At 48.1% G+C, this 19274-nt stretch overlaps 2 protein-coding genes across 2 annotated transcripts; one reads left to right on the forward strand and one right to left on the reverse strand.

The window, feature by feature from the left end:
- The first annotated feature begins 2075 nt into the window (after nt 1-2075).
- ZNF821 (zinc finger protein 821) lies at nt 2076-7211 on the forward strand. Its single transcript, XM_069739118.1, has 7 exons — nt 2076-2173; nt 3963-4050; nt 4292-4399; nt 5280-5395; nt 5493-5597; nt 5753-5919; nt 6139-7211. Exons 2-7 carry the CDS (start codon nt 4011-4013, stop codon nt 6773-6775), a joined length of 1173 nt encoding a protein of 390 aa, XP_069595219.1. The 5' UTR covers nt 2076-2173; nt 3963-4010; the 3' UTR covers nt 6776-7211.
- A 4150-nt stretch (nt 7212-11361) lies between these two features.
- Nucleotides 11362-18548, reverse strand: ATXN1L (ataxin 1 like). The gene is made up of 2 exons (XM_069739119.1): nt 18405-18548; nt 11362-14907 (listed from the first exon to the last, which is right to left on the reverse strand). Exon 2 carries the CDS (start codon nt 14788-14790, stop codon nt 12736-12738), a length of 2055 nt encoding a protein of 684 aa, XP_069595220.1. The 5' UTR covers nt 14791-14907; nt 18405-18548; the 3' UTR covers nt 11362-12735.
- Between the last annotated feature and the right edge of the window lie 726 nt (nt 18549-19274).

Genomic DNA, 19274 nt, shown 5'->3' on the forward strand with positions numbered 1-19274 from the left:
AAGTGTTTACTTCCTGGTGACGTCACTACCATGTGATATAGTCTTGAGAGGCTGCGGGCAGAGGAGTGTGCAGAGTGTAACTCTTTGCTGACCGGTCTGTTTGGTTTCGGCAGCTTCTGCACCTTACCTCCTCTGGGCTCAGGCTAAACAGTCACCACTGCAGCCATTACTGTAATTTAAAGGGATTGTCCATTCATGGTTCAGGTTAAGAGTGACCACTGCTACCATTACTGTAATTTAAAGGGATTGTCCATTTATATGTAAATAAAGCCTAATTATTGTCCACTTTCATTTTCCCTCTCTCTTTTCAGGAGTCATACCTTTTTTTTTAATACTTGTTTTTCTTGTAGTTTTGAAGGACGCCATTCATTTTACCATAGAAAATTAGTGAAAAAAAAAATTCCCTTGCAGGGTGAAATGTTCATTTTTGATTTTAACGGCGTCTATTAAAACTGCCCCGTTAAATATGATTTTGCTGGTCATTGCGATTACGGCGATGCCAAACTTGGCTATATCATATTTTAGCATTAAAAAAAATCTATTTTTTTTTTTAATAAAATATATTTTGGATTTGTGTCACCATTTTTCAAGACCCCTTATCTTTTTTTTTTTTAACATTTCTGTTGGTAAGGGGTTGTTTCTTATAATTAATTGAATAACTTAAGTTTAATATTAATATATTAATTAATATAAATATACTCAATACAAATTTAGTGTAATTGATTTAATAAATAAATTTAATTTATATATATATATATATATATATATATATATATATATATATAATATATATATAAATAAATATATAATATATATAAATAAAGATTGTTATTAATGTAATTGATTTAATAAATAAATTAAATTTATGTAAATTTGATATAAATTAATAAATCAATATTAATTTATATCAATAAATACATTTTGTATTAACTGATATCTTGTTTTCTTCGTGCCTAGTATAAGTATTGTGTAGTGAAATGGCTGGTTTTGTCTTACAGATACTGATGTAAAATACTGACCAAATACTGAGCGTGTGACCGGGGGCTTATGCGTCTCCCCCTATTGTAAATCCCCCTCTGTCGCTCCTGTGTTCTGTCTTTTAATGGCTTCAGGTTTCCAAAAAAAAGGTCAAGTGACTAAGGCTATGTGCACACGTTCAGGTTTTTTTACGATTTTTTTGCGGTAAAAACGCTATAAAAACTCATTAAAAACACATACATTATGCATCCTATCATTTAGAATGCATTCTGCATGTTTTGTGCACATGATGCGGTAAAAAAAGCAGCATGTTCATTAATTTTGCGGATTTTCTGCGTTTTTCCCGCTATTCTATGCATTTGGGAAAAAACGCACCAAAAATGCGTTAAAAAAGCGTCAAAAACGCATGCGGATTTCGGGCAGAAATGTCTGTTTTTTGTCAGGAAAATTTCTGCAAGAAATCCTGACGTGTGCACATTCCCTAAAAGAGGTGACCCGACTGCCCGTCAGGGGTCCTCAGCTATCCGGACTTTATAACACAAGACGTCAATGGGAGGCCCCCCAAAAAAGTCACAAAGATGGCGGAGTGTTTTTTTTTTTTTTTTTCAAGCCTTTTTGAGGTGTTTTCACCTCACATTTTATTCACTGTTTATAGGGTTTAGAAAAATGGCTAAAAAGACATTTTTTTTCACAGAAAACTTTAGTGAAAAAAAAAGGCAGATAGACGGAGCATTTTCTGAAGCGATTTTCTGCTTGACGCGTCGTGTGAATGTCGCCAGGTAGGATGAAGAGCGCCGGACACACTGGGAAGGGGGCATACATATGGGGGGCACACAGCAATGGCTGACAGGACTCGAGACACCTCGTTATGTAGCAGACTTGTTATGGGGGGGCATGTATCATGTCTGCGCCACCATGACAGCGCTGTCCCCATACACAGAGGGAAGGGCCGTCATGGGGGGCTCTATTACACTATTACTGGCATTTGTGGGGGCTTTTACTGTAAATACCGAGGTGAGGGGCCCAATGACATGAGACTGATTGTATACAATGGCTGAAGCGCCATCATCCCCCTCTGCCTGGTCACATGACCGTATGACGTCATCAGAGGGCCTCGCTCCCTCCAGCAGATGCGGCCGCACTCACCGTGTGTCTGGAGGAGCCGGGACACGCCCGGGCACCGGGGCTCATGCATGTGAGTACAGGCGGTGGCCGTGCACCGGAGCTCACTGCCGGGTAAACACCCCCCGGGATGTACCGCTGTAATCACTGCAGCGGGGCCGGGGAGACATGCAGATGGCGGGGCGCCCCCTGCTGACCGTGCAGCCCTGCACCAGGCATGCTCCATACATACCAGACCTGCATGGAATGTGATAATGCCATGCCCAGCTGCACTCCTCATCCATTCAGTGCAAGCGCTGCTCCGGGGTAATGGGTGGTCCTGCGATGGGGAGAGCCCTGCTCCAGGGTAATGGGGGGCTCCCTGCTCCAGGGTAATGGGGGGCTCCCTGCTCCGGGGCGTTGGGGGGGGGGGTTCCCTGCTCCGGGGCGTTGGGGGGGGGGGGTTCCCTGCTCCGGGGCGTTGGGGGGGGGGGTTCCCTGCTCCGGGGCGTTGGGGGGGCGCCCTGCTCCGGGGCGTTGGGGGGGGGGTTCCCTGCTCCGGGGCGTTGGGGGGGGGGGTTCCCTGCTCCGGGACGATATTGGGGGGGCCCTGCACCGGGGCGATGGGGGGCCTGCTCTGTTGGGCACCCTGCTCCGGGACGATATTGGGGGGGCCCTGCATCGGGGCGATGGGGGGCCTGCTCTGTTGGGCGCCCTGCTCCGGGACGATATTGGGGGGGGGGCCCTGCATCGGGGCGATGGGGGGCCTGCTCTGTTGGGCGCCCTGCTACGGGACGATATTGGGGGGGGCCCTGCATCGGGGCGATGGGGGGCCTGCTCTGTTGGGCGCCCTGCTCCGGGACGATATTGGGGGGGGGGCCCTGCATCGGGGCGATGGGGGGCCTGCTCTGTTGGGCGCCCTGCTACGGGACGATATTGGGGGGGGCCCTGCATCGGGGCGATGGGGGGCCTGCTCTGTTGGGCGCCCTGCTACGGGACGATATTGGGGGGGCCCTGCTCCAGGGCGATGGGGGGCCTGCTCTGTTGTGACCCCAGCTCCGGGGCGATGGGGCCCTTGCAGTCCCAGGGGCCCCTCCCCACTTTTCGTTATTTACTCCTCGCCTTCTGAAAGTGATTACTTGTTTTTATTTTGGGGGTCATACTGTATCCTGGGCTCGTTATCTGCGTCACGAGCTGGCGTGTCTTTTATGACCATTTTGAGGTCCATACTACGTTCTGATAAATTATTATTCATTTTTTTTTGGGGGGGGGGGAGTGGAGTGACCATTAAACCGCAAATCTGCCATTTTTTTTATTCTAATTTTGGCGCTCACCTTACTGGATAAATATTGTGACTTTTTTTTTTTCTTTTTAGACAAATATATTCCATGTGTTGTATTCAACTTTTTTAGTCTCCTAGAGGGTCATATAATATTTTCTACACTACTGTATAGATCATAACATTACCGATCTGCTCTGGAGCCCAGCTCCACGTCATCCGCACCCCGTCCTTCTTGAGTGCCGTTCTCACGGTTGACTGGCGGTGGCATCTGACACCTGTGATCAGAGCGGCTGTGATCGCGGCTGTTACACTGCTTCTGGCTGTATGGCAGATGCCACAAATGCTAGGTGTTGGTGTCAGACTTAGTAGTAAGGTGATAGCCGGGACCCCCGCTGGTCTCTAGAACGTGTCTTTAGCTTGGGGGGCTTACCAGGAGGACTGACCCTGCAAGGCTGCGGCTATGCGGCCTGAATCATGGGAGTGAACATTACGTAAATCCAGCCCTTCCCCCTCGGCCTCGTTTTTGCACATATTCTGCATTATATTTTCCTCCTTTTGTACCTGCTTTAACCCTTTTATCTTTTTTCCCCTCAAATTTCAGAGGTGCTCTGTGTAGGAGGACAGCGTGAATGTAGCCAGTTCTCATAAGATGTCCCGGAGGAAACAGACAACTCCAAATAAAGTACATTGTGAGTGCCCTCCTATCCAAATTTGGGTGGGGGGGGGACAAGTAGGAATAGGAGACGCATTGGTCTGCATGGGAGCTGTAGACACAAAATTACTCCTGGAATGGGTGCGCCGATCACCTGTGCTTGGTTTGAACAGTCATATTGTGCCGACAGACTCCTTAGGCAAAGCTGCATGTAGTGCTTATCTTGGGACCCTTGGGAGGAGTGTAATGGTTTTTTTGTCCCTTTTTTCCCTCTTTAGGGGAGAACATGTTTGCAGGATTGGAGCAACAAGCTTGTGAAGCGATGATGAAAACTGAGATTATAAAGCAGGAGGTGTCCGAGATGGAGCAGAATGACCGGAGCAGCAGTGAGTCGGGTGCAATGTGCGATCATATGGTTACCAATTACCCTTCTTCTTTTTAGAGAGAAGCTGTCATCACGATTTAACCTGTTAAAGTAAAGGTATGGCCATAATGGCCCTGTTATACTGAATTAATGGATACCTGTAGTGAAAAAATCCATAGCCTGGTTCTTGTTGTTAGAAGCTTTGGTGCAATAGTGTCTTAGTGCATCAGGGTGGGATTGTGGGTAGGGTCTTCAGCTCTGCCGTTGCCCCTCCACATTTGTATGAGCCTCCTTTTTATAACTGTGCCCGCGCGCATTCATGTTTCTAGCAAAATGGCGCAGGAGGCGGCGCGTGCTAAGCTTACCTCCAGGGGTGTCGAGCAAAATGGCATCGGTGACCGTATATGCCAGCTGCGCCATTTTGCTGGAGACAGTCAGAGGTTAATCTGATTGTGCCGCCTCTGGTGCCATTTTGCTGGAGAACGTTGGGACATGAATGTGCCCAAGCGGCGCCCTCATCAAGATCAGGCGCTAGCTCGAAATTTAAAGGAGGCTCATACAAATAGGCAGGGGTCACGGCCATACCTTTACTTTTACAGGTTAAATCGTGATGGCAGGTTCTCTTTAAAGAACTAAAGGGAGATGATCATATTTGACTGCATCTCCTTGCAAACAACTTGTTGTGATCTCGGTAAAAAATTTTGTGTAGTCGCCGATTGCAGCGATGTATGAATACTGGTTAGAATGCTGCGATCCCGGCAGGTGGGAAGCATCAGCCATTCTGTTCATCTCCCGGCTTCTATATTGCGAGGACGGGGAGCTAAAGTCCCCTCCTTTGTGGTAGGATTTACCAATTTTCCCTATAATATCACCTTTAATGCCGTCACGTCTGCTTTTTCCAGGCGACAGTGATGAGGATACTGAACTGTCATCTCCGGCCTCCGAAGAAGACAACACTGAGAAGGAAGAAGAACCAGGCGTAAGCAGAAGGATGAGGAAATGGGAAGATGCGTCCATGGTAAGGGGCGTAACGCGAGGGGTAATTGAATGGTGACATACTTGAATCCGTCATATGTAGTGCACCGTGATGTTCTGATGCTTTGTTCCTTTATTAGGTCCATGAGTCTTTTGACGGTAATCTGGATTCTGCTCTTTTTATTTGCCCCATTTGTGAGCTGGACTGCGAGAGCCACGAGCAGCTGATCACTCACGTGTATCAGGTAGATGACATGCTGCCCCTTTACCTTAGTAGGGACCCCATAATGTCAGCGTTCTGGTATTTGACTCCACCCAAAAATGGACATCTACCTGACTGATCACCCCCTAAACAGACTTGACTCCATTTATTCACAAATTTACATCTTCTCGTCTTCAGCACACCGCTGCTGTGGTGAACACGAAAAGCTACCTGTGTCCGGTGTGCGGCCGTGCCCTCAGCTCCCCGGGATCCTTAGGACGGCATCTGCTGATCCATTCCGATGATCAGCTTTCCAATTGTGCTGTATGTGGCGCTCAGTTCTCCAGCCATGACACCTTCAACAGGTAAGGGATGAAATCTACATTATCGGGGAAAAAAAATTGTGAGTAGCGCTGACTATGTCCCAGGACTTCTTCATGACAGTAGGGTATCAAACTGCAGCCTGGCAGGCATTGGTCGGCAGGACGTCACCAGGTCCTTCCCACCTCATGAAGTGAGCTGCATCAGAGCTACCCTTTAAAATACCTCCTCATAGTTAAAGTTATGTCCTGCTTGTTTTTCAGTGAAAAGCTGCCAGAGGTTTTGTCTCCTGAAAGCTGGGACCAGAACAACCCTAAAAGCCCCAGCGGTATGGACTTGAATGCTGTTTACCCTGCTGGAGTATTACTTGTGTGCAATAACTGTGTGGCTTACAGGAAGATGATGTCAAGTCAGACCCCCACAGTGCGCAAGTGGGCCAACCGTAGGCAGAAAGAGCCCGTGAAGGCCCGAATGCAAAGGCTGGAGCGGGAGCGTACCGCCAAGAAGAGCAGACGAGACAGCGAGACCCCCGATGAACGAGAGCTGAGACGCATGAGGGACAGGGAAGCTAAAAGACAGCAGAGAATGCAGGAGACCGACGAGCAGAGAGCAAGGCGCTTGCAGCGAGATCGCGAGGCCATGCGCGTGAAACGGGCCAACGAGACACCGGAGAAACGTCAAGCCCGACTCGTTCGGGAGCGAGAGGCTAAACGGTTAAAACGACGTCTGGAAAAGATGGACATGATGCTCCGAGCGCAATTTGGGCAGGACCCATCGGCAATGGCTGCGTTGGCTGCAGAGATGAACTTCTTTCATCTTCCGGTGGGGAATAATGAGCTGGAACAGCAGATTCTTGGGAAGATTGCACTGGACGATCAGAATAACGGGACCCTGCACTGACCGTAGCGGTTTGGGAGGGAGGGGGGGTCCTGTTAAAATGTGATACTTTAATCAGATTTTTCTCTGTACCGCCGCTGGGTCTCTCCAGGAATGAGAAGCCCCCTCTCCGCTATCTTAGGGTGGTCTATGTTGCAGTCCATAGCTCAGGATTACAATGCTGCTGGAGGGGAAAATGTTTAGTATCTGCAGTGGTCGTGTGGATATTACAAAGGGACGATTATATGATGTGTGCAGGACCCAGATCTATGGAGGCTACTGTGCGGCGCCGAGACTGTGATACAGGGTATGAACACAAGCAGACATCACCTGGCTGCCGTCGTGCCGTGTCTGAGCTCTGCAGTACGTGTGCTGTATGTGTGTAGTATGTCTTATTTATGTGTGTATGGCAGAGTATGGCACCCGTGTAATGTGGAACCAATAAATTATTTTAATACGAGGTTCATGGTGGTTTTCTGTTCTGGGTGTATCTTGGATGAGCGAATCGGCAATGTTGGGTTTTCATGTTTATAAAATGTTGCATAGTGAAGAATTGCTCAAACAGGTTTTTGATCAGGTGCTCCCAAGGTTTTACGTGTGAAAAATAAGAAAAAAATAAAATTAATGGCCACCATGAAACGTAGAGGATTGTAAGCCATCGGTCCCGACTCCTCCAAATACTTATGGCCGTTTTGGAGGAGTTGGACTTCTCCATATACTTATATATATATATGTATATATGTATATATATATATATATATCAGGGCTGTGGAATCGGAGGCCATTTTGGTGTAGTCGGAGGTTTGGCTTACCGACTGCACAGCCCTGCTTATTACTAAATAAATGAATGGTGGAAATGCTCTGTGTTCTGGGCAGATCAGGGAATTGATATTTCAATGGCGCAAAGTCAGGGTAAGTATTCACATACAGCAGATTTAGTGCAACCACAGGACTCATGCCAAGTGCTGCTTGCTATAAAAGCTGCATGAAGCAGCAGGGGCTGCAGTGAGATTTGACGCGCTTGTCTTCAGTGCCTATTGGTGTGTACAACATCAGACGTCATTGCTGCTGTGAATACAGACACTGAAGCAGCATGGACTACAGCAAGATGTGAGGTGCTGCAGCCCGAGCCAACAGGGAACCATCAAAGTGTAGATGCAATCAAATAGTCCTGAGAATGCAGAGACTGAAGCAGCAGAGATGCAGAATCCTACAGGAAACAGAATGAAGGTCAAGATGCTAGGAGTTTATACATTACGGCGCTGAGATTTCAGACACTGAAACAGCAAGGACTGCAGTGACAAAAGAGGTTCTGCAGCCTAAGAGCGGATTACTGTTTAGTACCTGATATTAAAAAATCTGCAGGAAATAGCATCTACATCTAGTCATAGCCAGAAGTTGTCACCCTTGAAATTGTTCCAGAAAATTAAGTACTTAAGGAAAATGAATGCAATTCCCCATATTTTGTTATACACAGGTTTATTTCCTTTGTGTGTATTGGAACAACACAAAAAAATGATAAAGGCCAAATTGGACATAATTTCACTCAAAACCCCCAAAGTAGGATAATAAAATTGTTGGCACCCTCAACTTAATATTTGCTTCATATAACCATCAATAAGCTTCTTACACCTCTCATCTGGAATTTTAGACCACTCTTCTTTTGCAAACTGCTCCAGGTCTCAGATATGTGAAGGCGCCTTCACCAAACAGCAATTTTAAGAACTCTCTGCAGGCGATCAATGGGATTTAGATCCAGACTCATTGCTGCAACTTCAGAACTCTCCAGCGCTTTGTTTCCATCCATTTCTGGGGACATTGTTCTGCTGGAAGACCCAAGACCTAGGATGCAAACCCAGCTTTCTGACACTGGTTACTACATTGCCACCCACAATCCTTTGGTAATGTAAAGATTTCATGATGTCTTGCACACAGAGGCAGCAAAACATCTCTAAACCTCCACCATATTTGACTGTAGGTAGTGTTCTTTTCTTTCTAGGCCTGATTACGTTTTCAGAAACCTGTAGAATATGCTTTACCAAAAAGATCTCTTAGTCTCATCAGTCAACAAGACACCTTCCCAGAAGGATTTTGACTTACTCATGGCAAACTCCAGTTTTCTATGTCTCTGTGTCAGCAGTGGGATCCTCCTAGGTCTCTTGCCGTAATGTTTAATTTCACTCAAATGTCAATGGATAGTTGGTGCTGACACACCCTGAGCCTGCAGGACAGCTTGAATTTTTTTGGATCTTGATTGGGGCCGCTTATCCACCATCTGGACTATCCTATGTTGCAATCTTCCATCAATTTTTGTCTACCATCTACGGGGATCCGCTATAGTGCCACGGGTTGTAAACTTTTAGATTATTGCGCACCATGGACAAAGAACCATCAGGATCTCTCGAGACAGACTTGTAACCTTGATATTGTTATTTTTCAGCAATTTTGGTTCTCAGTTCTTTTCTCCTCTATCAGTGCAAAGATTGATTCATCTTTGCCCATTTTCTCTTGCTTCAGGTGTGATTTTCATATTGCCCACACTTGTTACTTGCCACAGGTGAGTTCAAACAGACATCACATGCTTTAAACAAAGTTGTTTACCCATAATTTTATCCGACAAATTTTAGGGGTTTTGTGCTGCATTTTGTCCAATTTGCTTTTTTTTTTCCTTGTACCAATACACATAGAAAATACCATATATACTTGTGTATAAGCTGAGATTTTCAGCACATTGTTTGTGCTGATGACACCCCCGTCAGCTTATACACAAGTCATTGTCCAGAAAGCCAGAGGGAGAGCAGTGGCAGGAGTTGGTGGATGTGAAGACATCATACTCACCCTTGTGCAGTCGCTGCATCTCTATTGTCCCAAGATGGCAGTTTTATCTGTGGTCACGTGGTACCACTCATGAAGGTAATGAATATGCACAAGTCTCCACTCCCATAGGCAGAGCGCATATTCATTGCCTTAATGAGCAGTACCACATGACCGCTTCGCAGAGGAAGAGCTGCAACTGAGATGCAGGGACGTGCAGCAACCGCGTGAGGAGGGCGAGTATGACTGGGGAAGACACGCCGAGCCATGCATACAAGGGGGAGGACACGCCGAGCCATGCATACAAGGGGGAGGACACGCCGAGCCATGCAAACAAGGGAGAGGACGCCGAGCCATGCATACAAGGGGGAGGACACGCCGAGCCATGCAAACAAGGGAGAGGACGCCGAGCCATGCATACAAGGGGGAGGACACGCCGAGCCATGCATACAAGGGGGAGGACACGCCGAGCCATGCAAACAAGGGGGAGGACACGCCGAGCCATGCAAACAAGGGGGAGGACACGCCGAGCCATGCAAACAAGGGAGAGGACGCCGAGCCATGCATACAAGGGAGAGGACGCCGAGCCATGCATACAAGGGGGAGGACACGCCGAGCCATGCATACAAGGGGGAGGACACGCCGAGCCATGCAAACAAGGGGGAGGACATGCAAACAAGGGGGAGGATACGCCGAGCCATGCAAACAAGGAGGAGGACACGCCGAGCCATGCAAACAACTAGACCAGGGGAGCCATACATTGCAGGACAGGGATGAGGGGACAATGCATACCCGGCTTATACTCAAGTCAATAAACTAATCTTGTTTCATGTGGTAGAATTAGGTGCCTCGGCTTTTACTCTGATTGGCTTATACTTGAGTAAATAAGTTAAACGTATATAACAAAACACGTACATACAATAATTTTCTGGAACAATTTCAAATGTGCTAATACTTTTGGCCATGACTGCAGGAGGTCGTCTATCCCAAGTAGCAAAAGGGAAACCATCATAATGTAGCTATGGATACTGGCGGTGTATTTCTGTTTAGTTCTTGGTATATACACTGAAACAGTAGGGGCTGCAGAGAGGTAAGAGTCAGAATTTTGAGCGCAGGTGGTGAATATAACAGATGAAGATACAGTTCTGACAATGCAGACACTGATGCAGCAGAGACTGGAACCACCAACAGGAAACAATCACAGTGCAGCTATAAGGGTATGTGCACACGTTGCGGATCCTCAGCGTTTTTTGAGGTGCAGAAATGCTGCAGATCCGCAAATGATTTACAGTACAATGTAAATCAATGAGAAAAAAAAATGTTGTGCAAACTTTGCGGAAAATCCGCTGCGGAAACGCTGCGGTTTAAAATAAGTAGCATGTCACTTCTTTTTTGTGAATCTGCAGCGTTTTTGTACCCATTCCATTATAGAAAAACATAGGGGTAAAAACTGCAGCAAAAACACACAAAAAAAAACACTGCGGAAACGCAGGTGCGTTTTCTGCCAGGAGAGGCAGAATCCGCACCAGAAATTCCTAAGCCTAATCCGCAACGTGTGCACATAGCTTAATACAATGTCACTGAGAAGGCAGAGACTGAAGCAGCAGAGATTCAGGGTATAAATTCTGCAGTGAAATGTTAGGTTATGTACCCCAAGATCCAAAAAGGAAACCATCAGTATGCAGCTTTTAAATTCCACTCGTGACTATCTGGCTAAAGAATATTCTCCATTTAATAGTGGATTAGCAGAACCACTAATGCAGACACCTCCCAAAAAAAATAAGACACACCCAGAGAAAAAAAAAAGAGCTATGTGTTTATATAGGCATATTGGTACATAGATTGCTTACATGTTATGTGTTTTAGCACGAAAATACAGTTGATTTTTTTTTTTTTTTTTTTATAACTCAAGTAACAGAAAATAAAGAAAAAAAGAAACAAAAAAAAAAAAAAAAAAGCTTCTCAGCTGGAATACAAATGTACAGTACAAATTGATTTATTTAAAACAGTTACAAAAAAAGCACAACAAAATATAGATTAATGCTCTGGTAAAGATCAGGTAGCAGAATAAGATAGAAGCACCGGCCTAAAGTCTAAGGCTTTGTAGGATGCATATCGGTTAATTAGGTGACACGCGCGTCCCAAGGGGATCGAAAGTGGTGCCCTCCGGACCTCCCTCCCTAACCTGGGGAAAGGGTAAGGGCCCACCCTGCTCTGAGACTGACGCGTTGCACAAAAAAAATAAAAGGATCTGTTATTTAACACTGGTCTGAGGCCGGAAAAAAAAAATGCTTCATTGGTGTTACAGTTGGAAAAAAAAAATAGTAAAAATTAAGCAGTGCATTAAGTCCCAACCCCAGGTGTACCACATGCACCCGAATGTCGGGATTGCTTCTGAATATTTGCTTTGCTCCTAGTATAGCATATATATCATTATTAGAGATGGGGGTGTACTTTAATTTATCCAGTGACTCGTCTGGCCTTCTTAGAAGGAAATGATGTAGTGTCCAGTGATGTTCAGAGTGGGATCGGGTTGGGGGGGTCTTTTAGAATAAGATTTGGCAGTGCGGAAAATCATCAAACAAAATAGCGTACTGGTACACGCCAAGTATATTCCAGATCTGAGCTCAATATATAGAATATAAGATGTCTCTGCGGGGAATAAAGCTTTCGGTCAGAAGGTGCAGGAGAGCCGGGGTCCGTTCTATACCTTTTATTGCACTCGGGATGTGTTTTTTTGAGGGGGGTGACGACCGTGGGTGCTGGCCCGGGAAATGTCAGTTACTATCACGGCCGGTTTCGAAAGTTTGCGACGCCTAGAAAAGCATCCCGCCTGTCGACTGTGCCCGTTCCGACATGGAGGCTTCGAATCCCAGGAAGACTCTTACCCAAAAAAATATCCTCATCTCAAAATAAGTCACCCCCCTCCACTTCCGATATCGAAAAACATTCCTATACTTAACACACCAGCGATAAATGCATGGAAATGCACAATATATACGTATAAAATAGGGTTAACCTAGAAAATAAAGAGATCTCCATTTTGCTGTCTGTGCGGTAGACATTACCCTCCCGGGCCGTTTTTTTTCCTCCGGCAGCAGGGACCCAGTCTCAAAAAGTTAATGATTATCCCTGTACTCTAACTGTGCAAAATTAGGGTTGGCAGAGACTTATTTCCCTGCGTTCGAGCGGCCCTCGATGGACAGCTTCACCTCTTGTGGAATGAAGGAATGGCGGGAAGGCGAAGGTCGGGCTTCTGAACTCTGTCCGCTATATCTTTGGACTCCTGGGTTTGACCAGCTCGATGAAGCTGTGGGAAGAGAACACGAGGTCTGGGCCAGGGAAATCTGAGCCAAACCATCTTTCTGGAGCTGATTTTGCCTATCGCCATCTCTTTCGGGCGTCTGTGGGCACTCCCTAGATTGTAACACTGCTTTCTCAAACTGATGCGGCAAGGCCTGGTGCGTGCTGTCTGTAGGTGACGCACCGTTCTTGGAGATGCTCTGCAAACTTATGGATATACACACGTCTCCCACTTGAAGCCGGTGGCAAGGAAGTGCAAAGAGCTGCGCAGTCTGTGACGGGCTGCACGAAGACCAGCCTTGTCCGTACACAAAAAACGGGTGCTCAGGAGGGACGTCAAGACACACTTTGCTTTGTTGCTCCCCCACTACGAAATGAAGAGTCACAAATCCCGGCCACTGACTCTCCTGGATGTCCACCACTGTGCTGGAATCGATTTTAAGGCCGCCGCTGACTTCTGCGCTTCGCACGAAATCCTGGGTTTGGAGGTCTTCTACCCTTTTCAGTTCACCGGTGGCGAGCTGGATGATGGCCCCTTTCATGAAGTGTGATGGTAAGGTAGTGGCATGAGGAGGGGGTGGCGGAGCACCCGTGGTGGGAGAGTCTCTGCCTCGACTGTGCACTTCTGGAGATCTGCTCTCTTGGGGTTTAGAGACATGGTGCGGAGCGGCAGAGGACAGTCTCCCGGCAGAACTGTGCGTTCCCTCACCATTTGAAATAAGTGCATTTTTCTCTGTGTATTTAATAGGGTGCTGCGCACCGTACACTCCCCGGAGATCAACTCTTGATGGGCTTGTAACATTGCTATGTCCTCTCTTCGCATCGTGCTTCATGTCGTTGGATAGATTTAATGGACTCATCCGCTCTTTTCTCTGAACAGACGGCGAGCAATACTCCTGTGAAACCATTCCTCCTACAACTCTCTGGACTTCTAGGTCTGTATCTGGAGTGCTCCTATGGGTCATGAGAGCGACCTCCGTCCTCTGTGGTGCGCGGCCTGAGTATGTATCACAGTCCAACAGATTGTCATGTTGTCCTCTCGCCATCTCTTCTTCAGAATGGTGGATGTACTGGTCTATGGCCGCCTGGCTCCCTCTTCTGGAGGAGGTACATTCGGATCCTCTCTGGGACCCGTTGGTAGAGGCCATCATAGTTTCTTTATCGATGGGGGAGGCCGAATTAGGAGGACACGCCAGAAGCATTTCATGTACGGGATACCCTGCTGGCATCTGAGAAGGGTGCTGATAAAATACAGGGACTCGTCCCTTGGTGACATCCACCGGTACAACGCCCATGAGAACAGAGGGAGATTGTGCTGTGGTCACTTTACTGAAAGTTTGGGGAGATGGGGGCTGTGGAGGAGGTGTCACCCCCTCAGGTATGACAGAGTTATATGGCACATAATGGGGTACGTGAGAAGCAGCCAATGTGGCGGGTGGAGATATCACAGCACGTTGTAAGAAGCCTGGAGGCACAGCATAGGGAACAGCATAAGGTGGCCCCAGAAACTGCACGGACGTGTGAGAGATGGGAGCATAATGGATGGAAGGATACGTAATTCCTGGGTGTTGGATCAATGGTGATGCTACATTAAAGGAAGGAGGGATGGACCCCATGTTCACCACAGGGTGGAGGCCTGATGACGAGAAGGTGGGGGGCACAGCAAGTTTGTACAGATTTCCATACTGATCCACTGTGACTGACTCTGCCCTTTCTCCGGCCACTTCATATCTCACCCCATGTCCTTGTCCTGAAGCCACCAGTACTCCGTGGGGCCAGGTGGAGGTCTCGTTGGTAGATCTTTCATTAGTGGAGGAGTTATCCACCTTAGGTGGCTGCTCCTCTATGTTTATAGTGCTCTGAGCCAGATCCCGTTTCTTTGGTGGAAGACATTCCTGGCTCCGCTCGTGTGCGGGCTTCATGTTGCTTCTGGCTTTTGATGAGGCCTCTATGACGTTCGGTCAGCTTCATGGGTGTCTGGCAGCAATGGTTGGTGATGACACCACATGTGTTTGCTTGGCATCTTCTTGGTCTAAGAGCTGAAGGAGAAGAGATAGCAAGACGTTAGTCTGACCATCCGGTCGGAGTTGCTATTTTGATGTCCTGGTGCTGAGCATCAAAATAGAAACCCTGATGGTAGCTCTAATGATTTTAAACAGCCAAAAATCTACAAACAAATTAGGGGTCGGCCACTTAAAACCATTTCCCGAGAGACTCTAAACTGTAACACCGCTCATACTTTATTCCAGGCCCCTGTGCAGTGTACAACTCATCCATAGGATGGATTCCAACATCTCCGACATGTTGTTCTCATGAGGGATAAGTTGAGTATGGCAGCCGCCTATTCCTATTGAGAACACATGCATGATCTGCCAAACCGAGCACGAGTGTGTATAATGTGGAGAGATTCAAAACGAGGAGAGATGAGAAGGATATTAATGGTAATGCCAACTAGATTTAGGGTGTAGGCCACTTTTATGGTGGGCAGCTGATCTCAATGGGTTATGAGGTAGGTGTCTATGAAAAATTGTTATTACTATAGGTGTATTAGACCTCCTGGAAGTGTATAAGGAAAGAACAGAGGCGCCATCGACATCAAGTCTTCATGAGCCCCAATGCAAAATCAAATCATGGGTTTACGACCTATAAGTTCCCCATTATAGCTCCTACAGAGGTGGTTGCCCGGCATTACCAGACTTCCCAGAAACAAATACAACCCAGAAATGGCTCATCAGCAGAACGTATAATGACACGACTCATGGACCTGAGTGAAATCATCTGCTACTAATGTATGTCCTGTAACCTAATCCCTGCAGACGGCACCATGATGACTCCGACCTGATGACAACCTCCATGTTCCCGTATCATTACAGATCCATGTAAATATGAAGACAGCCAGCATCAGCCATGACCATAGTCCCCTCAATGCAGGGATAGATAGGACTGAGCCATCTCCTAAAAGATACTTGACCCTTCTCACCTCTCTCGGAGCCGAGGTTCTACCTTATGGAAAACTCTAATGTCTTCTATATTCACTGAACACTGGGCTGGGTGTATGGGGTCCTGTCCTGTATCCAGCCATGAAATCTCCAAAATACTCTCCTCATAGACAGGGATCCAAGAGGACAATACAAGGTCCAAACGACTAATCCCCTGTAACCTCCATTAAACTAAGACGTACAGATGACCCTATAGCAAGTGCTCCACACCCTACAAGTAGGGGCTGTAAATGACTACACCAAAACCCTGCAGCCACAATGTCAAAATATTTAAGTAAAAAAATCCCATATGTGTAGTAGCGTGCACAGCTTTTCTTTTCTGAGAAGTTCAGACCCAGCAATGACTAAGACCTGGCCTACAATCCTGGTGACATCATTACGATTCCTGGACCGTTCTCTCTCTTCTCCTTTTCTCTTATGACTACATCTAATCTGGCCAACATCAACTTAAACGTTACCCCAGATTTATAGCTAAAGGGTAACACCATGCTGTCTGCGTCAGTCTTATAAGCGGTGGGGGGGGGCTCTCAGGATCCGGCCCCCCGACTGATCTACAGCAGGTTGAAGGGATAATCACACATAAAAGAAACACTGCTAATTATAGGTACACTAACAGAAACTCCTCTACGTTAGCTCCATTTTTCATCAGAGTGCCGGATCTGATTTTCAACCATTTCTTTCCATAAGAAAACTGGGGGGAAAAAAAAATCCAAATTTCTCCAATTTGTTAACCACAAACGGGCAGCGCTCGGAGGACACACGGATGCTGACAGCTTTTTTCAGACACCCGTTTATTTGAAAAGATGTAACTTATCTGTGGCTCTGATCAGAAACAGACAGGTCTTCTCATAAACATGGACATGTGAACAGCACCAGAGAGTAACGGGGATGTGTCCTAAGGATGGCTGAATGCGGCCGATCCCCTGACAGTAGGGAAAGATCCCTACAAGATAGGAAGTAGTTCAAACTACTAACACTGACCTACAAAGCCATCCATAACCTGTCTCCTCCATATATCTCTGAACTAATCTCCCGATATCTTCCCTCACGCAATCTCAGGTCCTCCCAAGACCTCCTTCTCTCCTCCACACTTATCAGCTCCTCATCCAACCACCTCCAAGACTTCTCCCGAATATCCCCCATCCTCTGGAATTCTGTGCCCCAACACGTCCGACTATCAACCACATTTGGATCCTTCTGACGGAACCTGAAAACCCATCTCTTCAGGAAAGCCTACAGCACTGACCCCTCTGCCTCCTCACCACTACCGGAGATATTTCCTCACCAACACCGGAGATCCTGCAACCGTCAACCTACAGTCTCCTTCCCCATCATCCTGTATAATGTAAGCCCGCAAGGGCAGGGTCCTCTCCCCTCCGTACCAATCTATCATTAGTTTGTTAACTGTAAGTGATATCTGTATTTTGTATGTATCCTCTTATGTACAGCACCATGTAATCAATATAAATAATAGTTCACAGAAAATCAAATTCTCATCACATCAACAAACGACAGATCCTATAAACAACCTAATCCATCCACATAAAGGTCCACATATCCCAGGAACCCGACACTACGGGGGAACCGGACCCAACACTCGGGGCACACGGAGGACTGGACACAACACTCGGAGCACCGGACCCAACACCCGGGGCAGGCGGCGGACCGGACCCAACACCCGGGGCAGGCGGCGGACCGGACCCAACACCCGGGGCAGGCGGCGGACCGGACCCAACACCCGGGGCAGGCGGCGGACCGGACCCAACACCCGGGGCAGGCGGCGGACCGGACCCAACACCCGGGGCAGGCGGCGGACCGGACCCAACACCCGGGGCAGGCGGCGGACCGGACCCAACACCCGGGGCAGGCGGCGGACCGGACCCAACACCCGGGGCAGGCGGCGGACCGGACCCAACACCCGGGGCAGGCGGCGGACCGGACCCAACACCCGGGGCAGGCGGCGGACCGGACCCAACACCCGGGGCAGGCGGCGGACCGGACCCAACACCCGGGGCAGGCGGCGGACCGGACCCAACACCCGGGGCAGGCGGCGGACCGGACCCAACACCCGGGGCAGGCGGCGGACCGGACCCAACACCCGGGGCAGGCGGCGGACCGGACCCAACACCCGGGGCAGGCGGCGGACCGGACCCAACACTCGGAGAACACGATGGACCGGACCCAACACTAAGGGGGCAGAGGAGTGAGGGAACCCCTACGTCTAAAGGTCCTTTTAGTCTGTCGCAAACCACGAAGCATGTCATGAAGCTCCACGCCACCACCCTACTGACGGTCACCAAGCAGACGTGATATATCGCGACGGTGGCACTGTCACCAATGCTCTGACCCTGCGGGATTTCTGGTCACATCATGGACTCGCTGATGGCAATTTTTTAGGTCACAGACAACTCGCACAACAACCTGGGCCATGTAGTGCCACCACAGATGCCCCCCTCCCCCCAGGCCCTGCACAGCCCCCGGGGGAGAACTCCAGGTAACAGGTCTGCAGCCAGAGGGGGGCAGGCTGCGGCACTCACCGGCACATCTTCTCATGGTGGGCCCGCTCTCCACTCCGTACACTCCGCGCACTCACATCCCGCTCTTCCCTTTCCTGCTCCCGGCCTTTTCTCTGGGTTCCCCGGACAATCTCTTATCCGGCCCCGGCGCCTCCTTGCGGCCTCGCCTGGGTACAGCAGCCGTCGCGTCACGGTGACGACCCTTTAGCAACCGACGTCTAAAAATTGCGTATGCAGAACGTCACGCCTAGCAACCGCACACCACGTGACGCCTTCTCGGTGTCGCCATCAAAAAGAGCCGGAAAAAAATGTGGGGAGGTTGCTATGGAGATAAGAATGGAAAAAAACACCATGTATGGTTCTTGTTGGGGCCACTAGAGGACAATAGTGTACACCACAGGCTGATCTATAATTCATCACACAATGTATCCACTATGTACACAGATGACAGCAGAGCCTGACACTGTGTGTGCACAGTACTGATACTGCATCATACCCCAGAGCTGTACTCACTATTCTGCTGGTGCAGTCACTGTGTACATACATTACATTACTGATCCTGAGTTACATCCTGTATTATACTCCAGAGCTGCACTCACTATTCTGCTGATGCAGTCACTGTGTACATACATTACATTACTGATCCTGAGTTACATCCTGTATTATACTCCAGAGCTGCACTCACTATTCTGCTGGTGCAGTCACTGTGTACATACATTACATTACTGATCCTGAGTTACATCCTGTATTATACCCCAGAGCTGCACTCATTATTCTGCTGATGCAGTCACTGTGTACATACATTACATTACTGATCCTGAGTTACATCCTGTATTATACCCCAGAGCTGCACTCACTATTCTGCTGGTGCAGTCACTGTGCAGATACATT

Source organism: Ranitomeya imitator, chromosome 9 (assembly GCF_032444005.1).
Source record: "Ranitomeya imitator isolate aRanImi1 chromosome 9, aRanImi1.pri, whole genome shotgun sequence".
NCBI lineage: Eukaryota > Metazoa > Chordata > Amphibia > Anura > Dendrobatidae > Ranitomeya > Ranitomeya imitator.